The following is a 17264-nucleotide window of genomic DNA, read 5'->3' as shown; positions in this document are numbered from 1 at the left end:
ATTTCTATTTTTAATTTTTTTAGGAACCTCCATACTGTTTTTCCACAGTGGCCGCAACAGTTTGCATTCCTAGCAACAGTGCATGAGGGTTCCACATCCTCACCAACAGTTGAGTTCTTGTCTTTTTGTGTTAGCCATTCTGAGAGGTGTATGGTGACACCTCATTGTGGTTTTGATTTGCATTTTCCTGATGATGAGATAGAGAAGCAGCCTAAGTGTCCATCAGAAGAAGAATGGATACAGAAGATGCTGAAAATGTATATGATGGAATATTATGCAGCCATAAAAAGGATGAGATAGTTGCCTTTTGCAACAACATGGATGGACCTAGAGTGTATCATGCTAAGTGAGATAGGTCAGACTGAGAACGACAGATACCCTATGACTTCACTCAGGTGGCATCTAAAAATTAAAAAGCAAAATCAGACCTATAAATACAGAGAACAAAGGTCAGCAAGGAGGGAACTGGGGAGATGGGCAAAATGGGTGAAGGGGAGAAGGAGAACTAGGCTTCCAGTTTTAGAGCTAATAAGTCAGGGCAGTAAAAGGCACAGCTTAGGGAATACAGTCAGTGACACTGTAATGGAGTTGTATGTTGACAGATGGTAGCTACACTTGTGAGCCTAGCATAATGTATAATATTGTACACCTAGAGGTAATGTAACATTCTGTGTCCGCTCCACTCAAAATTTAAAACAAAAAAGCCACAACAGCTGCTTTTGATACTGTGCTGCTACTTTTGTGCCATCAAGCCCGCCCATCCTGTCCGTCCTGCCCACCCCTGCCGAGTCTGTCGCCAGTGTGCCTTATATGGCCCGTGACCGTGTGCTTTTCATGCAGATTGCATTTAATTCATGTACCTCCCTGGGACAGTGTGGGTGTTGTTATTATCCCTATCTCACAGGGGATGAAACTGAAGCTCAGGGCAGTGAAGTGACTTGTCTGAGCGCCCACATCTGAAAAATGTCTGAGCCGGGGTGTTTCAAACCTGGGAGCATCACCTCTCAGCCTCTTCCCTCTCCCTGCCCCTACGTGGTGCCGTAGACACAAAACTGCGTGGACGCCCTCATCGTGCACTGGTCTGCCCTTTGTACACGCTGGCCCATGCTGTGCCTTCTGCTTGCGTGTCCTCTGCTTTCTAGACTCTACCTCGGTTCAGATCCAGTCTAGATGCTGCTGCTTCCTGAAGTTATACTGGGTTTTCTTTCTTTCTGTGTGCCATGTTGCATCTTCCTTACAACTCTGGTCCTCACCATGGTTACTTGTGGATCTGTCTCACTCCGCACTAAATTGTAACCTCTGCAATGTTTGAACGATGCTTTCCAGCTTTCCTGGCTTGGACTGCGTCCTTGTGTTGTCTCTTTCCTCATGTTCTCTGGGCTCAGCCCCTGTTGGTGAATGAGCGCCCATTGGCTAGAATTGAGGTGGGATGCTGGTCTAACTGGTTCAGGCCCCCGTCGTTTTCCAGTCTGTTTCTTCACGTCCCATGAGCTTCAAGATAAAAAATGTAAGCACTCTGTTAGATCCTCTTCTCATCTGTTACTTCGTTACGTCCCTGATTGTGGTATATAAACACAGGTGACCAAGATGCAGAACATACCGCCTGGTATTGATTGTAAAGGATCACATGCTGCAGAACCAAGAGCTGTGTGAGGGTTGTAACCAGGATTGCAGCCAGAATGTGGAGTGGATATTTTACTTCATACAGGCTCCCCTTAAAAAACAGGGTTTTTTTAATATCTTGTGGAATAAGGAGAAGAAAAGCAGAGGCCTTGGTTTAGGACTGTGGCTAAGTTGTTTTTCTCTGTTAGAACTCATCACCAAAGGTATTGATTTCTCTCAGGCCGACCACTTCCCTCTGAGGCCAGCTCAAAGGCTAAAGAGAGCCAGAGGACCAGACGGTTGAAACTTGCTGTTCTAGGATGTGACCTGTTCTCTCTGGGCCCTAGGCAGGGACTGTGGGTGTATGATAAATGTACACATAGACCCCATTGCCCGAACACAGCCTGCAGAGGCCAGCTCAGGGCTCTGTGAGCAGGATATTATCTACCCTTGGAGGTGGCAGGTTCACGGTGGGTTTCCTTGGAACCAGCTATGCACCATTCTTTTTAATAATAAACCCAGGCCTGTTGCTTCACCACCCTGAGCCCACACTTTCCCGATCCATGGTAACCAGCCGAGAGAAGCTGCATGAACTTGCACACAGTATGTAGCAATGTTGACTTTGGTCTTCCTTAAACACAATTTGAATTTCACTTTAAAGAAACTTCCCTTTTGTGTTTGTATTTTTTTTTTTTCAAGCAGCTGCACCATAGCTATCAACAAAGGAACAAAGTAATTTAGCTCCAAGCACACTCACTCCAATTACCCGTAATAATTCATAGGAGACATTTAAGCTTAAAAAAATGCTGGATATAGGCATTTCTTTCTCTTTCCCCCTGTAAATTTTTCCACTCATCTATTATATCTATTTTTCTCCAGAGATTATCTGATCTGAAGAAGTGTATAATTAAAGTCAGAGAGAGGCAGTGGGGGGAGATCAAGATTCTCCCAACTAAATGTGGTGTGATGAGGGGTCATTGCTATATCGGGTGTGGGAGGAAGAGACGTCAGAGGCAACTGGGGACACGGACTTCAGCCCTGGTTGCCAACTTGGAGGAGGCTGGTTTGTGGGTCTCCTTTCTGTACTGCAGGTCTGTCTTTTCCCTCTTTTCTTTCAAGATAGCCATTTAGAGAGCTATTTTTCCATTTAGAGAGCTAGAGAGTATTTTTCCTTTTATGGGTTCTAAAGACCGAAAGAGTCATTGGAAAATGTCTTTCCTTTTTAAAAGTCTTAGAGCATCTTTCTGTCTGCTCACTTGCTACCTCTTGGAGGTTGCTGGCCTAGTGTCTCCTGCAGGAGGGGCTCTCCTGGGAGTTGGGAAGATTGATGCTCCCATCACCCCTTCCGGTGGGTGGTGATGGAGCAAAGCCGTGGGCGGGAAGGGGCGTGAAAGGCGCTGGCCCCTTCCTGCAGAGAAACTTGCCCTCTCTGGAAGGGAGGCATGCTCACCAACTCGGAGGACGTGGATTTGGATGGCTGCTAGGAAGGAAGGCCAGCATGTGGGAGGGAGCCAGGCCTTCTCCTCATGGCTCCTTCCCGTGTGTGTTTGGCTCTGTGTGAGCAGACCTTCCCGATGGGCAGCCCTGGCGGGAGAAACGGAATTCTATCAGCATAGCTCCCCAGTCACACAAGAAGCTGACGGAGCCCCTGGCCATTCTGACTTTTTGAAATAATGCTGTTTATCGTTTCAAGTTGTTCAGCTGTTTCAGATTATTCCGTTTTCGTAAGCTGTAGCAAATGTGTATGTATATGTATGTTTTGTTATTGTGGTAAAATATACATAATGTGAAATTTACCATTTCACCATTTTTGAAGTGCAGGCAAGTGCCCAGTTTCTTGCAAGCAAGATGCTAAGTGCCATTAAGTACATGCACAGTGTTGTGCGTCTGTCAACTGTTATCCAGAACGTTCTCATCATCTCAAACAGAAACTCTACCCGTTAAACAACTCCTCATTGTCCCCGACCCCCCTGGTAACCTCTGTTCTTTTTCCTTTATGACATATGTGTGTTTTTAATTTAGCAGGATGTGCGTTTCCATTCTAAATACTTCACGGAAGAGCTAAGAAGAATTTTTATAGAGGACACTGACTCAGAAACGGAAGAATTTGAAGGATTTACACAGAATGATCTGAATGTAAACAGTAACCCAGAAGTAATGGTAATAATTATCAACACGAGGGAGTGTGGGTTGTAATATTTTTCAGTCTTGTTTCTGAATTGTATTTTCACTTGTAAGAAGTCACTTGGCAAATGAACGACTTCTTACATGTTTATCTTAATTTTTTTTTTAAGTTTACTTATTATGGAGAGAGAGAGAGAAGGTGTGAGCACGCACGCAAGAGTGAGCACACGTGGGGGAGGGGCACAGAGGAGAGAGAATCCCAAGCAGGCTCCACACCATCAACACAGAGCACAAGGTGGGGCTTGAACTCACAAACTGAGATAATGAGTTGAGATCAAGAGTCGGCTGCTTAACCGACTGCACCACTCAGGCACCCCCCCCCCCGCATGTTTATCTTAAAAGTCAGTTAATAAAATATAAAAGTTGGAATAGCCCCCAGTCCACCAATCCATTATTCTCTGAGAGAAAATCCAGGTGTCTTTCTTTGATACCTTTGGAGTTTGGGGAGACTTACCTCAGTTTCCCTTATTGCCCTTCCAAAAGAATTTATTTCAGACTTTCTTGAATGTCTTTTCTCTGAAAAGAGGACAGTCTGTCTGGGGTTAGCAATTTCCTTAAAGTCATTTCTTGTTGTGTGCGGAGTCATGTTCTTAGGTTTGGAGTTAATGTGGCAAAAATTTAGCTGTGGCAAAACTTAGAGCTTTACTTGCGCGTTCTTGATTTGGATGCTGACGTGCTCTTTAAATGATAAAGAAGACCTGGGCTTGTCAGATTCCTGAGGGAAATCTCTTAGCACTTGACCTTCAAGAGACTTGTTGATTTTCCTTTACTCCATATGTTTAGGCCAGTTTATTGCCAACTAGTATTTGAATCTCAAGGTACCTTTAAAGAACAACCTTTGGGGGGTACCTGGGTGGCTCAGCTGGTTAAGCGTCTGACTTCAGCTCAGGTCATGATCTCACAGTCTGTGAGTTCGAGCCCTGTGTGGGGGCTCTGTGCTGATAGTTGGGATTCTGTATCTCCCTTTCTCTCTGCCCCTCCCCCATCCCTGCTTGAGCTCACTCGCTGGCTCTCTCTCACACATACACACAAACACATACAAACTCTCTGAAAATAAACAAACATTAAAAAAATTTAAACAAAAAGCGAAACTTAAAACCTTTGGGTTTTTTTCAGACATAAAAATGTTTTCCATTAACTGAAAAAGAGCATACCTTTCTCCCCCAAAATCATTATACCATTTCCTTCTTGGGTATGAAGATAAAGGATAGAGGTAAAGCCTCTTGATGTTCAGAAGCTCCTAAGCAGCAGAATCTGGTGTGGAACTTGTGTAGAAATTTAAATAAGCTGTAACTATTGGTTTGCTATGCCGCTCAACTTTTCCTGGGGGGATCTTAAGGCCTGAAAGCCCTAATGGTAGGCTGGCTTGTTTGATGTTGATCCCCCAACCCCGTCACCAGGAAGAGCAACACAGAGCTCTGCCAGCCTAGCCCCCAAGCCCTCCTTTGGCCTTCAAAACGGAAGCTGCTGGTAAGGCAGTTGATGTGTTCTGGACAGCAAGACACTAAGATCTTTCCAAACCCTAATGGGTATCCCGTACTCTTAGTGACTTGTTTTCCTTCTGATTTTTTAGTTAAGCGATGTCAGGTTATTCAAAGAATTTGTGTTCCCAGCACGGGGAAGTGAACTACCCCAGAAGTCTTTTTTCTTTTCACTGGCCATATATTTGGGGTATGGATCGTGACATGTTCTGTTGACTGATGTTAACTCATAGCTTAGGGGAGGTCCACCTGCAGATTTTATTTTATTTACTTGTTTATTTTTTACTTTTTAAAAAATGTTTACTTAGAGAGAGTGTGAGCAGTGGAGGGGCAGAGAGAGAAACCCAAGCAGGCTCCACACTGTCAGCGCAGGGCCCGATGCGGCGCCCAAACCCACAAACCATGAGATCATGACCCGAGCCACCATCAGGAGTCAGACATGTAACTGACAGAGCCACCCAGGTGCCCCTGCAAATTTTATTTTAAATTTCAGTGAGCAGAGTCACCTGGGTTGCTCCGTCGGCTGCACGTCCGACTCTTTGGCTCCGTCATGATCTCTCTGTCACGAGGTCAAGCCCCATGTTGGGCTCTGCACTGACAGTGTGGAATCTGGTTGGAATTCTCCCCCCACCACTCCCCCGCCTCTCTCTTCCCTTCCCTGCTCGTGCTCGCTCTATCTCTTTCAAGATAAACATTTAAAAATAAAATTCAGTGGGCAAGCAAACATTATTGCCTCCCTCCCCAACCTCCTGCCCACTGTAGTGGAGACTGGTGAGACCATCTTTTCCGATAATAGGATATTACTAGCCAGGGTGTTTGTTGGGTGGTCTTACAGCCGTATGTGTAGCAACCACAGCTGTGTTCTTGTCCTGTGGTCTGAGTCTCCACTGGTGTTTCCAGTTTGCTCTTGTCCACTTTAGTCCCTTATAGAGAGTCCTTATCCTTAGTAAAGAGATACTGGTTAGATGATGAAGAAGATAAAGCCAATCTGAGACCACCTTGCTCTGAAGTTCTCCCAACAATGTCTTCCTAAAACTAGATTCCTTCAATCCCACTGTTTCAAATTCCAAAGCTACTGATGTAGAAAGTTCAGGATACTTAAAAAACAAAAAAAACAAAAAAAACCCAGTTAACCATAGTCTCATTTCTCTACTTGGTTTGTTGTGGATTGATACAAAACACCAAGATTTGGAAATTACCTGCAGTTTTCTTTCCTTCCTCTGCCTTATTTCTAATTTGAGTCCAGCTAGAACGTGGGGGCTGATCACTGAGGAGGAAGCAGAGTCATTTCCCTCAGTCCCAGGCCCATCGTGCTGTGGTTCCCTGCTCTCCTCACAGCGGCCTGTTGTGCAGTCCCTGACAGAGGCTCTCAGACTAAACTTTTCCAGCATGTGGTAAAGGAAAGATCCCCAGCAGGTGGCCTGGGTCTCGATATTGGAGCCCATCTTTGCCATTGCTAAGGGCCCCCTTGTATTTGAGGTGTCGCCCGCCATCTCCTGGGTAATATCACCGGCCATTGCCTTCTGTTCTTTGCTCTCGTGTGTCAATCTCAATTTCGTGTTCATGCCAGAAGCCTATTCCAAGCGGAATCCAAAAATTTGGGGCAGGACTTTCTTGAGCTGATGGAATGGGTGTTTCCCAGAAAAGCCACAGAGGGTCTGCCTCGATTTCACCCTATGGCTCTACTGGTTGCAGAAAAGGGGAGGGGACGTCCCTTGGCGTGAGGGCCCATCATGTCTTGGGGATAAGACTCCCTCACCAACCCCAGTGGCCAGTCATCTGCTTGCTCCTCCGACACCTCGCTGAGGTGAAGTCAGCTGTCCTGTTCGTGCTGTTCAGGGCAGAATCGTCAGTATGTTTTCCCTTAGCACTCCATCTGTGTGAGGATAACTCTTAGGCCATACATAGCCTTTTCTTTGGCTTTGCCTCATACTACTTGGCTTCCAGATGTTCCACAGTGGAGGAGCCCCGTCTGTGAGAGCATGGCTTCCAGCCCGTGCTGGGAAGGGAACAGTCTGCTGGTGGGTGTGGCCGGATCCCCAGGCAGTGGTGGAGAGCCTGCCCTGGGACCATAGTCATCAACAGACCACCTGAGCACTTAATGGACCAGAGGGAACTAATTAATAGGGAGGGGAGGCTTTCTTCTACTCATTTTTTCTCTAATGGCAGAGTGTTTTTAAGCGATGTGCTTTTGAAGGTCAGTCACAAAACATCGTCTTTGCCCTTTCATTTTGTCAGCTTGTGGAGTCAGATTTGAGCGATGCTGGTAAGGTGTCTTCAGCGAGTGAAGAAGAGGATGAAGAAGAAAAGGCTACACCCAGGAGAAGCAGGCCGAGGAGAAGCAGTATTGGTCTTCGAGTAGCCTTTCAATTCCCCACCAAGAAACTGGCAAAAAAATCTGATGACAGTTCTTCTGAGCCGCTGTTTCCTAGCAAACGCTTACAGGACAATAAAAAAGCAATTCTTGGAAGAAAGAGAAGCTGCAGACAGGGGAAGGAAAGGGAAGATTCGGTGTCTGAATCTGAGGATGACTCCAGGGATGAGGGCCAGGCGAGCTCGGATGCACTGCTGAAAAGGACCATGAACATCAAGGAGAACAAAGCCATGGTAAGGCCTGGCGGCGGGTGGTCTAGGAGCTGGCACTGAGCCCTGCTTAGTGACCACGGAGGCTCACGGAGCTGCCCTCATAGCTGCTGTCGTCTGGGCTTCTGTCAGGACATGTGCTCTGGTTCTTATGTGTCCTTTCTCTGTTCCTGAAGGCCAACCAGTTACTACCCAGTGAGCTCTGGTTTGGGAACAGAGACTCCCAGGACCATTTTTAGCCCTGGTTCCTGGTGCCATTGAACTAATGCTGCTTACAGTTGACCATTAGGAAGTTAAGTTCTAGATATGTAGTGGTATTGGACAGGAGAGGGTTGAGCACTTGGCCGGTTCCCAGCACAAAGAAACTAAAGATAAAAAGAGAAGCCCACTTTGAGAGTTGCAAGGTGCAGTTTAGGCGGGGGCTTTCAACAGGAATCTTTCTTCTTTGATGACCCACTGGGGTTTCAAGACATCATATGAGAGAATGAAAGAGGCCTAGGTATTAAAACACACTGAACAGTTTTGAGTCACGTTACCACTTAAGTCTTCAGTAGAATGAATAATGATACAAGGTAAAATCTTGGTTACGTGTATTTGGTTTTTCTGTATTTGGTCAGTAACTGTTGTTTGCTTTGTAATTTTGCATATACAGGATTAATAAAATTCTGCCAATCACTTTAGCATTTTGGTATATTTGTAATAATTTCTTTTTAAAAAGCATAATATGATGCTTTGTTTGCAATGTTATACGTCTAATAAGTTATTTAAGAAAATAGAAAGCCTAGGGGCACCTGGGTGGCTCAGTCAGTTAAGTCCAACTTTGGCTCAGGTCATGATCTCATGGTTCATAGGTTTGAGCCCCGCAGTGGGCTCTGTGGTGATAGCTTAGAGGCTGGAGCCTGCTTCAGATTCTGTGTTTCCCTCTCTCTCTGCCCCTCACCTGCTCGTGCTCTGTCTCTTGTCTCTCTCTCTCTCAAAAGTAAATACACTTAAAAAATGTTTTTAATTAAAAAAAGTTGCATAAATTCTATTTGTGGGGAGAAATTTATCCTAAGACCTGTTTATACTTATTAGCTAAGGGAAATTTTTAGCACTGCATCTCTCTGCATCTTTAAAATAAATGTTCATGATTTTTTAATGATGCCTAAACATTCGTATAAATAAGAATCCTAATTGACTAGAATATTATCGCCTATTACTTGGTATTCTTAGGTGTTTATTTGGGAATATTTCCATTAAGTTATTCTTAGTGATGAGAAATTAACTTAAACAGTTTTCTTGGGGCTCTAAACAACTGTCAGAACAATCTAGTTGAGGCTTTTGTTTTGAACACGATGACACTTGCTTTAGGTGTGCACAGTGATCTCTTCTAGGTTCACACTGCGAATTAGTGGCCATGTCAGGATTCCAGCCTCATACACCTGGTCTCATCATTCCAAGGACCACTTCTTCATGTCATGCTTTCGTATATAAGGAATGGGCATAGATTTTATTTCTGTGGATGCTATCAACATCTCATTAGATAAAAATCTTGGCGTGCCTGGGTGGCTCAGTCGGTTGAGGATCCGACTCCTGATTTCAGCTCAGGTCATGATCTCACTGTTCCTAGGATCAAGTCCTGTGTCGGGCTGTGCACTGACAGTGCTGAGCCTCCTTGAGATAGTCTGTCTCCCTTTGTCTCTCTGCCCCTCCCCCCTCACTTGGATATGCCTTCTCTCTCTCAAAATAAACATTAAATAAAAATCGTGCGGTGTCTGGGTGGCTCAGTCAGTCAAGCACCTGACTCTTGATTTTGGCTCAGGTTGTGATTTCACAGTTTGTGGGATTGAGCCCTGTGTCGGGGTCTGTGCTAACAGCTCAGAGCCTACTTGGGATTCTCTCTCTGCCCTTCCTCCACGCAGTCTCTCTCTCTGTGTCAAAATAAACTTTAAAAAACGTGTTTACATATGAGGTTAAAAAATACAACAACTCTTAAGATCCCACATGAACTACTTTAGTCAAGTTTTTACTATTGGCAAAACTGAAGACTTGGGATAAGGCGTTAGACAAACTCGGCATGGCAATATTGATGTACGGTCCTTTCTTTTGTTCTGAACTTCAGCTGGCTCAGTTATTGGCAGAACTGAACTCAATGCCGGATTTCTTCCCAGTACGAACCCCAAACTCAGCCTCTGTAAGTAGAACTCCTTTATAATTACTTAACTCCAATACTGATGAACATAATCTGTTGCCAGATGGCTTTTATTCAAGAAAGCACCTGGTTGCAAATGTCTGTGCTCTTGCTTTCAGAAGAAGAGAACAGTGAGGCGGGCTTTCTCCGAGGGACAGATCACAAGACGCACTAACCCCACCCGGAGCGCGCGGCCTCCCGAGAAATTTGCCCTGGAGAACTTCACTGTCTCCGCTGCCAAATTTGCAGAAGAGTTTTACAGTTTCAGGAGAAGGAAGACAATTAGCGGGGTATTTTCTCAGCACCATAAACATATTATTGTCTGTCTAAGCAATAAGTATGCAGCAATTGAGCATGGGCATTTCTACTAGGTTCCCAGGTGGAGCTGGTGTTCCCGGGACCACACTCTGAGAAGAACCCCCACCCCCATCTAGGCTGTAGGCTGGAGAAAGGTCTTGACCTGAGTAGAGCAGAGGAGCTGCTCCAGGGTTAGGACGCTCTACTTCATCTTCACGGGGGGCACAAAAGGCCTGTCAGTGGTGCCAGGTGGCCCTGGGGTTTTGGCCGTGGGAAAGGGCAGTGATTCCTCCTAGCCCTTTGAGTTTTAGGAAAGGGGCATTCTAAGTGCTTTTGGCCTGGAGCGAGAAACAACCCTTCCCGTTGGCAGGTTTGGCCATCCATTGTGGTTCTCGTCTCTGTCCTTACAGGGTTCACGGCTGGTGACTGTTGTTGATCAGGTAAAACCTGAGCTGCTCCTTTATTGTTGGACCACCTTGCCGTGCAGGAGGCTTGCACTGTGTTTGTGGTGGCAGCTCAGTAGATGATTCCAGGGAAATCGGAGAGGGACACAGTTAACATTTATGGCGCTGGAGCTCTGAGAGTGTGAAATTTTTATGCATGTTTTTTAATCAGAACATCTCACACCAGGTTCTGCTTTGGCTCATCTTGCAGGGGAAATGCCAGGGGTACAGACGGCGTCACCGTGTATCTTCCTTTCGGCCGGTGGAGGATATCACTGAAGAGGACTTAGAAAATGTTGCCATCACCGTTCGAGATAAAATCTACGATAAAGTTCTGGTAAATTCTGTATGATGAATAATTTGCACGATTGTGATTCTAACTGGGAGTCCAAGGAACTGGTATTAGAAATCCTGCATTGTTTTTAAACTGCATCTGGGCTTAGACCCTCAGGCCGCCTCCCTTGTGACTGGGAGGACCAACTGTAACTGGGTGGAGGGAGTTGGCTTCCTGCGGGAATTCTCCTCAGGAGAGGTCTCTCTGGGGGATGCACAGGAGTTGTGGGGACGCAGGCATATAGTTTGGAAGAGCATATTGATAATACTTAACATTTTAAATATTTATATGGTGTTTATTTAAAGAAAATTTTTTTAACGTTTATTTTTGAGAGAGAGAGTGCAAGCAGAATCTGAAGCAGGTTCCGTGCTCTGAGCTGGCAGCACAGAGCCTGATGTGGGGCTTTGAGCTCACGAACTGTGAGATGATGACCTGAGCCGAAGTCAGATGCTTAACTGAGCCACCCAGGTACCCCTGGTGTTTATTTAAAAACAATTTTTTTTTTAATGTTTATTTATTTTTGAGAGAGACAAGAGAGTGTGAGCAGGGGAGGGGCAGAGAGAGAGAGGGAGACCCAGAATCCAAAGCAGGTTCCAGGCTCTGAGCTGTCAGCACAGAGCCCCACGCAGGGCTCGAACTCCTGAGCCATGAGATCATGACCTGAGCCAAAGTCGGACGCTCAACCGACTGAGCCACCCAGGCACCGCACCCCCCCCCCCCGGTGTTTATTTTAAACATAGGAAAAAAAAAATACCGTGTTTGTGTGTGTGCTTTTTGATTAACAGAACCATAGTAACGAAAGTTTGACAATATCTGTGGTTGGTAGGAAATGAGTTAAAATTTCTTTTAAACAGTGATTTGGAGGGAGGCTTTGTAGTGTTATGCATCATTTTTTAAATGAGGCAGTGTCCCATTAAGGCAATATTAAAATGTTTTTAATGTAATTGCCAACATTTTAACACCGGGAAATTTTATACTGAAAAGCTCCAGATCACCGGAAGCTGGGCCGGAGCCAAATGTGGCTGCCGTGGGCTCAGGGCCACTTGGGCCCCTGTCACCCTCTGTGGGCTCTTCCCCTCCTGTCTTTCTGCTGGCCTCTCTGACCATTTCATTTCTTCTAGGTGCCCTGCTCTTACTTGCTCTAATAGGTTTCCCTGTGGTTTGGACCAGAGAAGTGCTGCTCGCTGCGGGCGAGAGGCGCGGCCTCTTCACGCCCTATTGAACATACATAGACAGCATGTGGGCTTGCGCGCTTTGCCCTGTAAGTCCTGAGTTCACCCACCCACCGCCTTCCTCCCTCAGGGCAACACTTGCCATCAGTGCAGGCAGAAGACCATCGACACCAAGACGGTGTGTCGGAACCAGGGCTGCGGTGGGGTCCGAGGACAGTTCTGTGGGCCGTGCCTGCGGAATCGCTACGGGGAGGACGTGAGATCTGCGCTGCTGGACCCGGTAGGAACGGTGTGCGCACTTGTGAATTGCACCGGCAAAGAGAAGCAAGCTGAGATGGATGGGGCTCTCAGGACCCTTTATGATTGGGGACCTGTAGCTGCAGAGCTCGGTCTACCCCTCGACACTCCAGAGGAAAAAAAAGAGTTTCCTTCTGGAAAGAGAGCAAGCTAACCCATAGGGCAGAAGAGATGACTGGGTTTTCCAGGGTCCAAGCCTTGCTTTCCTACTGTTATGGTCTGTCAGGTGAACCTGTGTGGCTTTCCTCCAGCAGCATGGCTTACCTCAGGCGAGGCCAGGAGACAGGTGTGTGTCACTGTGTGCCTGGCTGTCGTCTAAGGTGTTTTCCTAACACAGTTGACTTGCAGTTGTTACTAAGTCATTTAAATTTATGGAGTACATAACCTCCCAGGTCCTCAGTTCCCTCCTTGAAGTGAGATAATAGTATGGTCAATATGTATCCGCTTGAACCTAGGCAGTCTGGCCCCAGAGTCTTTGCTCTTACTTGACCCCTGCCGTGTGACCTCTTTCACAGCAGTCATGGGGTAAATCGCTGTCCCCATTTTGCAGATGAATATAGACCACGACTCCGGTTATGTGGTTTAGGAAGTAGAAGAGCTAGAATTCACACGTCCGTCTCGCTGCTCTTTTGTACTCCTAAAATCTCCACAGTTTGAAGCAGGCGTCTAATTTTCTGTGTTTCTCCACACGTGGGACCCTGGGTGGTCAACCTCTCTGGGCCTTTTGAATCATGGGGAGGAGACTCGTTTAGTCTCCCTGTGCCATATACTAGAAGTGTCCTGTGACTGAAGGTTGGAGGAGAGACCAAGTGAGCCGGGCTTGAGCACAATGTAGGTAACGGGAAACTGCTCTTCCAGGATTGGATGTGTCCTCCCTGCCGTGGGATCTGCAATTGCAGTTACTGTCGCAAGCGTGATGGCCGCTGTGCCACAGGGATCCTCATTCACCTAGCCAAGTTTTACGGTTACAATAATGTTAAGGAATACCTGGAGAGGTAAGTCACAGGTCACAAATGGAGGCTGTCATTTCCAGCTCCAGCCGGGGAGACCGTGGAGGCGGGAGTGGTTGCCGTATTTCGGGCAGATGCTTAAAAACCATCTTGAGTGCCATCCATTCCCTAGCTGCTTGCATTAGAGCAGCTCAGGGCTGATGTGTTCCCTATTGGAACGTTTCCCTCCTTTGCTAGGATCTTCAGCTTTGGCACTGCCTGTATCCCCAGTTCCCCCCTCATTGTGTAAAACAAATGGAGGCAAGCAGGCTGAGGGGAGAGGTTGGGGCAAAGGGCGTGGCCGACACGGTTACTGCTTTCCAGGGCTGAGGAAGCTGCGTTGGGATTCTGCAGTGTGGTTTGGCGTGCGGGAGTGAGGCCCGTGGCTCCCGCTGCCTGGCCAAGGAGTCAGGGCAGGCCTGCCGCAGAGGGGCTGGGCTGTGCACTCGAGCCTAGAACCCGGCTTTGTGTTCGTCTCCATACCCATCACACTGACGCCTCCCTTCTTTTCCTCAGCTTACAGAAGCAGCTGGTAGAAGATGATTAAGAACAAAACCAGCCACCTCACTGTAAAGAACTCTAGCAACATATGCCATCCCACGGGTGCCTACAATTTCTTCCAGTTGTGTTTTTATACAGAAGTTGTTCGTAGATCTAAATACTATTTTTTTAAGATTGTTTATATGCTTGAAAAGGTTTCTCAGGAAGACGGCAAAGCAGAGGAATCTATTTACATATATCCACGGGCCCCTATGCGTAGTGAGTGGTTTAAAAGCATCTGCATATGACAAAAACACAGCTTAAATGGGGTGGAGTTAAAGTCCAGGTAAGTTCCAGGGCAAACGTTGCATAAGCAGCTCTTGCCTTTGACACTGTTTGGTGCCTTGATCTTTACCTCCCAGGCAGTGACCACAGTTCAGACCAGGTAGTTAGTGCTTCTCTGGGTCATTGGAAATTTATGTTAAAGAAAGAATGTTCTCTTAAATTACAAAGTGCAATTAACCCATAGATCTTGAATACTAGAGTTTTATTTTTATTAAAAGTCACCTGTCACGTTACCAACACTGGAGGCCTGGGGACACTGCTGGCCGGCAGGACCGTCTGCCTCTTCCTTCAGGATTCACCTGCTGCCTGAGGTCAGGGGCTTCTAGGTTTTTTTAATTTAAAAAGATTTTGTTTATGTGCAAGAACTCAAATCCCACTTTCTGATGGGGAGACCGTTAAGGACGGTGTTTAAGCAAAATTAACGCACATGTAAGTTACTTAAAAATTCCAGAAGCTGGAGTGTGTTTTATGGCTCTCAGTAAATTAATGTGTGCGGCCCCCCCGGCCAAGGCCTGTGTTGTCCGAGCCTGAGGGCCATCTCAGGCTTCCAGCAGCAGGGCCACGCCTGCCAGGACCCATTTGGCCGCCTTGTCTTTGCTTTTCAATCTGAAGGTCCACACGTAGGTTGGGCCCCTCATTTTGGTTTTGTACACCGGGCATTCATAGGTGTGTTTAGTTTCCTGTCTGTCTGTGGGTATGGCTTTTGCAAAGATAACCGGCATCACAGATGTTAACTCCTTGAGGCAGGCATCAGCAATGGTTCCTGACTGTGTGTCCCATCTGGCACCTATAGCAAAAACACAAGGATTGCAACAGTGTGGTGTGTTGGAAGCAATAAATGTTCAGTTTTGTCGTTACTGCTTGTCGGCTTCCTTACTGGTGTGGGAGGTTAAGGGGTGCCACAGAAACACTGGAGGCAGGGCTCAGGGTTCCACGTCTAAACTCTCCTTTGAAAAATGAACTAATTTGAATTCAAAAGATCTAAACCTTGTTTGAAAACAGACTCTCCAAGAATTCAGGCACAATAAAGCAAATAAGTTGCCCTCTCTTTAAAAAATTGAATTCTTCAAAATGAATGCATTTACTCCCACCCACCCATATTAGAGACTCACATGCACAGGCATCTTAAGGGCTTAAAGAAATCTTGTAGTAAAATGTCAGAGTGAAGTGACAGTTTTTAATCGTTTCACAATCTTTTTAGTGTAGGTCTTAATGCCACAGGTAATTTAACACTAGATACAGATGCAGATTGAAGTGACAGCCATCACCCTACGTGCCTTAAAACTTGGCTGACATTGGACCCAGATCCTGGCATTAAATGTGGTGAAACGAGGTAGACAACTGTTAGATGTGAGTGAGTACAGAGAAGTGGAGTAAACCAAGGACAGATACCCACTTGCAACTGATTGAAGAAAGCTCCTAAATTAAAAACTACACCGGTGCTGCTTGTGCTGTCTTACCTTCCATGAGGAGCCCGTGGAGATAGGCACCTTCCCGTGGAGGATGGCCATAATCTTCCTTGGTTTTTTTGGTAACATCAACAGTCAAGCACATTTTGTCCAGGGGCCACTCATTTTTGCGAGCCATGGTCTGCATGATTGCTGTGGGAAGAGAAGGAGCAGGAAATGGGATGTAGTGGTAAAAGGGCTCCCAGGGGCCCACAGTCAGCTGCCTTTCTGACTGAGGCACTGTGCTGTGCTTCGGGTTCCTGGAAATGTGCGTGTGGCTGCGCTAGACTGATGGCCAACTGAGGCCTGCAGGACACCTCCCTGCTTGTGTACATGAACTTTTACTGGAATAGCCAGGCCCATTTGGTTATACAGCATCTGGTTTTGCACTGTGGTGGCAGAAGGGAACCACCGGAGAAGAGACCCCGTGGCCTTTGACAGAAAATGTTTATATCCCACTTCACGTGGCTGCTATGCTTGGAACTTTACTTTCTCTGCACACCCAGCTATCACTCCTGCCCCTCCCTCCTGTGTCATGAGCACTGGGGAGCAGGGCAGGTGAGGCAGGATTTGTGCCAGAAGCTGGGGCCGCCCAGTTGGAGCCCTTACCAGTTAAGAAGGACTGAGGGTTGAAGAAGCCAGGAAGCCACACCACAGCTGGAAGGGCAAGATCGTGGGTCCAGGTTTCAAGTTCCCGGCATCGCAAAAGGAGGTCATTAAACCTGGTGAACACGAGGTAGGAGGAAACAAATGCACTTTTTAGTAATAGAGTTTTCCGAAAAGGTGAAGTAGATTCTTTTAAATTTTTTTTTTTTAATGTTTATTTTTGAGATAGAGCATGAACAGGGGAGGGTCAGAGAGAGGGAGACACAGAATCTGAAGCAGGCTCTAGACTCCGAGCTGTCAGCACAGAGCCCAATGTGGGGCTCGACTCACGGACTGTGAGATCATGACCTGAGCCGAGATTGGACACTCAACCAACTGAGCCACGCGGGCGCCCCGATGAAGTAGATCCCTTTAAAGAGATTTTCTTTCCTGTTGAAATTTTTTAACTATTACCACTAGGGACAAGAAACACTGAGGAATGTGGAAAATTCATCACTACTTAACAATTTTATTTTGATGCTCTTAGTGATACGTGGCAACCACACCCAGGTGATGTGTGTATAATCCACCTGACAGGCTCCAACAGAGTGTGGACGAGGTGTGTGCGTGGCAGTGCGTGTGTGTGTGTGTAAGGATTGGGGTGGGAGGGATGGCTGCTGGGAAGGGCAGAGGCAGTAGAGCCCAGACAGTGGACTTTCCATATACAATAGTCAAGAATGGGGGGAAGAAAAAGCTAGTAAGGGGAAACCACACCTCCGAGCCTCTACATGACTGTGGCTTGGGAAAATGAGGTTTTTTTACCCAAGTTCAGAACTCATCACAACAGTTTTTCA

General features: G+C 46.5%; 2 protein-coding genes across 9 annotated transcripts in view; one reads left to right on the top strand and one right to left on the bottom strand.

Moving 5' to 3' along the window:
• Nucleotides 1-15234, top strand: part of CDCA7L (cell division cycle associated 7 like) — a 38616-nt gene extending 23382 nt beyond the window's left edge. Inside the window, exons 1-9 of one of the 5 annotated variants that reach the window (XM_030308086.1) lie at nt 3032-3344; nt 3628-3762; nt 7506-7874; nt 9952-10023; nt 10140-10310; nt 10972-11097; nt 12397-12546; nt 13422-13558; nt 14069-15234. In XM_030308086.1, the coding sequence (XP_030163946.1) occupies nt 3276-3344; nt 3628-3762; nt 7506-7874; nt 9952-10023; nt 10140-10310; nt 10972-11097; nt 12397-12546; nt 13422-13558; nt 14069-14099 (1260 nt within the window). In that variant the 5' untranslated portion in view covers nt 3032-3275 and the 3' untranslated portion in view covers nt 14100-15234. Of the gene's footprint in view, nt 1-3031; nt 3345-3624; nt 3763-7505; nt 7875-9951; nt 10024-10139; nt 10311-10971; nt 11098-12396; nt 12547-13421; nt 13559-14068 lie in introns of those variants that run through there. The other 4 variants (XM_030308085.1, XM_030308083.2, XM_030308082.2 and 1 more) reach the window with 4 other exon arrangements.
• The window catches only part of DNAH11 (dynein axonemal heavy chain 11), a 359611-nt gene continuing 357239 nt past the window's right edge, over nt 14893-17264 (bottom strand). For all 4 annotated transcript variants that reach the window (XM_030308072.1, XM_032592424.1, XM_032592423.1 and 1 more), the window contains 3 exons: nt 16435-16547; nt 15838-15978; nt 14893-15164 (listed from right to left, as the gene is read on the bottom strand). In XM_030308072.1, the coding sequence (XP_030163932.1) occupies nt 14917-15164; nt 15838-15978; nt 16435-16547 (502 nt within the window). In that variant the 3' untranslated portion in view covers nt 14893-14916. The remainder of the gene's footprint in view (nt 15165-15837; nt 15979-16434; nt 16548-17264) is intronic.

This window comes from Lynx canadensis, chromosome A2 (genome assembly GCF_007474595.2).
Source record: "Lynx canadensis isolate LIC74 chromosome A2, mLynCan4.pri.v2, whole genome shotgun sequence".
Classification (NCBI taxonomy): domain Eukaryota; kingdom Metazoa; phylum Chordata; class Mammalia; order Carnivora; family Felidae; genus Lynx; species Lynx canadensis.
This window is presented reverse-complemented; position numbering and strand designations above follow the sequence as displayed.